Below are 4,040 nucleotides of genomic sequence, written 5' to 3'. Positions count from 1 at the left end.
GCCACTCTTAACACTAAAGGTAAGCTAGAGAGCATAATTTTTCTTTTTGTTTTAATCATATTATGGTTACAAAATATTTTTATATATTTATATTAATTTGTCTTAAAAGAACAAATAATTTATTCTTTAAAGTAAATTCATTAATCATGAGTTGTCACGTGACATCTTGATGTAAATTTAAAGAATTATTTAATTTTTTTATTTCATATGTGATGTATATATAATGCAACTTTTATTGATCGGATACCATGTGAGCAAGATTAACATGATATATGTTGTTGGAGATACCAATTTGTATATTTTACTATAATTTGGAAACTATATTATATGTGTAAATTAACTTTACTGCAAACTTTATGTATTTCAATGAAATATTATGTCATTTTTAGTTTTTTGGTTTACAAGATTTTGGGATGGGAAGGTATTGGCTTGGTTCAAACCCAAGGTTTCATGCATTCTTTATCCTTTTTGTTGCCACTAGGCCAAGATTTTATCATCAATGTTAAAGAAAAAATTCTCAACCAATTGAACATTCACACAAGTGAAAGCACAATCAAACCATAAATCATCCACATAAAAAATAATAATTTAATATAATTCGACACTGACTTGCTTATCGCCGTGAATTAAAGAAAATATTCATTAATTGTATAGAATTATAGACATACAATCAAATCAATCCCAAATTGATCTCTAACAATCAAAATCCAAACATTTACACACATATCCATGTAGAATCTCTCATTCTCCGCTAATAGACTAACAAACAACACTCAGGATATTCTCACCTAGTCCTATAAAGTATTCATACACACCAAACATCAAACATACATATCCATATAGGCCCTCTCAATCTTCTTTAGTTTTGTGAAATGTCTAACCCGTAAAATCTTACAACTTTCTTATATTTTTTTTTTCATATTTAACTTTATTGAGATCTCACTGCTTATAAGCCTATTAACTTGATTATAAAAAATCTCTTTCCTCTTAAAATTTTTTTCTTACAAGTCTTTTTATCTATCAAATAATATCTAACTATTCTAAAAAAATCTCAAACAAATCTTCTATTGGATTTAAGTGACTATTTCCAGCAAACAAGGGTATCAAATGACTGTTATTAAATTTCTTTAATTACCAAATAATTTCTCATCATTGATCAATAAATGTTAATTTGAATCGAAATTATAATGTCAAGACATCTTTAACAAAATCAGTAATGCTCATTAGTTATAACAATGTAGTTGCTAGTTGTAGAATCCATCTTCGATAGACAGCAAAGGTGAAAAGAGTAAGAATTACTAGTAATTAAAAAAAAAAAAAAAAAACAAACAAGAAGACATATAGTTCACGAGAGGCAATACACAGATGACAGCTAAGGCCTATTGGGCTGGAGGGGCGGCTGAGGCAGTTCCTCCTCTTATCTTTCTTAAATTTCCAAGATCAGCAATGAAGCGAACAGGAAAGGGTCACGAGAATCGGATAGAGTCGGAGAAAGCGGAAGAATGAAAAGTTTCGACAAACAAACAGTTAGGAGTGACAGGGCTACGTGTATGGTTTGTTTCATCTTCGATCTGTTATTTTAGTTTGGATCTGTTGGGACCCAATTATCACAGAAACCTAATATTGAAACATGTGAGTGCACATGTAAGGTAGCTTTCTTGTCATTTTCATGTTGTCGGTTCACATGGTTAGGAATCAAATTAACGAAGCCACGGGAATGTTCCTGCCTCTACCTTTCATATACTAATGACCACTTTAATCCTTCATTCAATCATTTTTACTCCTTTATGTCCAAAAACAGATTTCTATAGCGATAAGTGTATAAATATATATATGGTATACCTAAGGAAGGACAGAGGTATAATTGCCTTTCTGGTAGGCAGAAGGTTTGGTCATGTGACTATTTCAAACTGTAGCAGTCGGACCTTTTTCATGAATAAGACACACATGATTCTCCAAGTCTTCAACCATGGTTTGATCCAACTGGCTATAAATACCCTCTGAAGGGCTTAACTACATGCCATGACACCCACAAATTTTCTCTCTCTCTGGGCAGCTGCTTCTTGATCGCTTCATTGTAGCAGTTGCATTACTAAAGGCAATGGCAGGGAAGCTAACCATTGTGATGTTCTTTCTTGTTATAATGATACATTTACCAGCAGAGAACAATGTGAGTTTCTCTCCTCACTACTCCTCCTCCTCCCCACCGGGTGCCTTTTCTTTTACTAGGATGGTGGTGGCATTTAGGCCACAAGTTAGTATACTTTTTACTTTCTTGGGTATTAGTAATTGCTGGTACAGTAATTTTCGTACTTGACACCCTTTTATTTTTAACCAAAAGTTAAATTATAAATAATAAAGAAACAGAAAAAAGAAAAATAATTTATTATCTGCACTTGCGAAGTCACTTATTGCTTTACATGCACATATAGTTGCAAAATTTTTATTTGGAACCTAAAATTTAATTTTGTTGATTAATGCAATAACCTTTAAAAGATAGCATCTAATAGATTTTAGGATTCAAATCTTAACATCTTAACATATACAATCCTTTTCTTTATATCTCCAGATTACGGTAAAAACCTAATTCACCTGTGATTCTATTTTAATTTTATAACCGAATGATGATATCCCCAGGCTGCTACCAGAATTAATGAGGCACCTGCGCCACAGCCCCAGCCACCTAGCAACTTCGCAATGGTAATTATATATACATATATATATATATGCAAGAGATCCGCATCTCCTTTTTTTTTTTTTTTTTTCATTTCCATTTATCCCATAATATATATATATATATGTTAATAATTTTGTTTTGGCTTTCAGCATGGAATCACTCAAGGCAGCCTTCGTCCCCAAGGTGAAAATTAAACAAGCTCATCTACTAGTTTTTATAAAAATATAATGATCCAAATTTTGATGAAATTTGCTTGCAAGACTATAATTAATTAATAATTGCAGAGTGTGGCCCTCGCTGCAGTGCAAGATGCTCAAAGACACAATACAAGAAGCCATGCCTGTTCTTCTGCAATAAGTGCTGCGCGAAGTGCTTGTGTGTGCCACCGGGAACTTATGGAAACAAGCAAGTCTGCCCTTGCTACAACAACTGGAAGACCAAGAGGGGAGGACCCAAGTGCCCTTGATCACACCTAAGCTAACTGCTGTAGTTTGGAGATCACCTTAGCTTCCCATATTTCTTCTGCTTGTTCCTTTTTCATTTATCACCAATCCCTTAATTTGAATTTTCATTTACTTCTTGTTACTTCTGATTCTGTAAATCATCCTGTAGTTTAAACATTCATCTTTTCTCAAATTTTGTAAATATATTTCTTTTTTATGACCAATTTTATTTCTTATTGAATTTTTCTCATTTTTTTGTGTCATGAAAATCTATACCTGCAAGGTTGGAGTTTGATCAGAATTTGCAATTTCTCTTCCTTAATCTTTTAAGTTGTGATCAATTTTATATTAAAAAAAAATGATATGGGGGGTTTGGGTTTGACATTTGAACAAACTTTTTTAGACACGTGAAGTTATTTGATTTTTTTTAATCGATGAATCATTATTTTTTGATAAATCGATGAATTATTATATATTATGTATAAATCTATTTATTCATGAATTCAAGCATGAATTAGAAAGAATTTTTTCAAATTTTTAAATGAAAGTATCTGTATATGAACTAATAATTTGTTTATAATGAAAAAATATATAATCTAACATAATACTATTTTTCGTCCACAAACTTTTATCTCCTTGACATGTGGCAATCTAAAACATCTTTTTGTTAATGTATTTATTTTTTTTATTTTAATTACATAAATCAATCTAGTTATGAACTTAACATCTTTTTGTTAATGTTTTTATTTTAATTACATAAATCTATCTATTTTTGAATTAAGCATTCATGAATATATGGTATTCTTGAATTAAATTAATTATCAATGAATGTATTATGTGTTTTGTGTCATTTAAATTTTCAATCTAAATTCATATATACTATATTTAATTATTCTTGAACTTAACCATCCATGAATTTA

The 4,040-nt window shown here is 30.6% G+C and overlaps 1 protein-coding gene across 1 annotated transcript; it reads left to right on the top strand.

The window, feature by feature from the left end:
* Positions 1-2,012: 2,012 nt before the first annotated feature.
* LOC111296956 (protein GAST1-like) lies at positions 2,013-3,344 on the top strand. The gene is made up of 4 exons (XM_022891455.2): positions 2,013-2,170; positions 2,638-2,700; positions 2,827-2,860; positions 2,962-3,344. The coding sequence occupies exons 1-4, from the start codon at positions 2,102-2,104 to the stop codon at positions 3,141-3,143; spliced, it is 348 nt and encodes a 115-aa protein (XP_022747190.1). The 5' UTR covers positions 2,013-2,101; the 3' UTR covers positions 3,144-3,344.
* Positions 3,345-4,040: the final 696 nt, after the last annotated feature.

This window comes from Durio zibethinus, chromosome 12, assembly GCF_047325235.1.
Source record: "Durio zibethinus cultivar Kanyao isolate XHJ-2024 chromosome 12, ASM4732523v1, whole genome shotgun sequence".
In the NCBI taxonomy this organism is placed as follows: domain Eukaryota; kingdom Viridiplantae; phylum Streptophyta; class Magnoliopsida; order Malvales; family Malvaceae; genus Durio; species Durio zibethinus.
Note: the sequence above shows the minus strand (reverse complement) of the source record. Positions and strands in the feature narration are given on the sequence as shown.

Bases quoted from the DNA above. Each gene is read 5' to 3' on its own strand.
- LOC111296956 (XM_022891455.2), top strand. From the start codon at position 2,102: ATGGCAGGGAAGCTAACCATTGTGATGTTCTTTCTTGTTATAATGATA. The intron at 2,171-2,637 runs GTGAGTTTCTCT...TGATATCCCCAG, and splicing joins ATTTACCAGCAGAGAACAAT to GCTGCTACCAGAATTAATGA. The intron at 2,701-2,826 runs GTAATTATATAT...TTTGGCTTTCAG, and splicing joins CACCTAGCAACTTCGCAATG to CATGGAATCACTCAAGGCAG.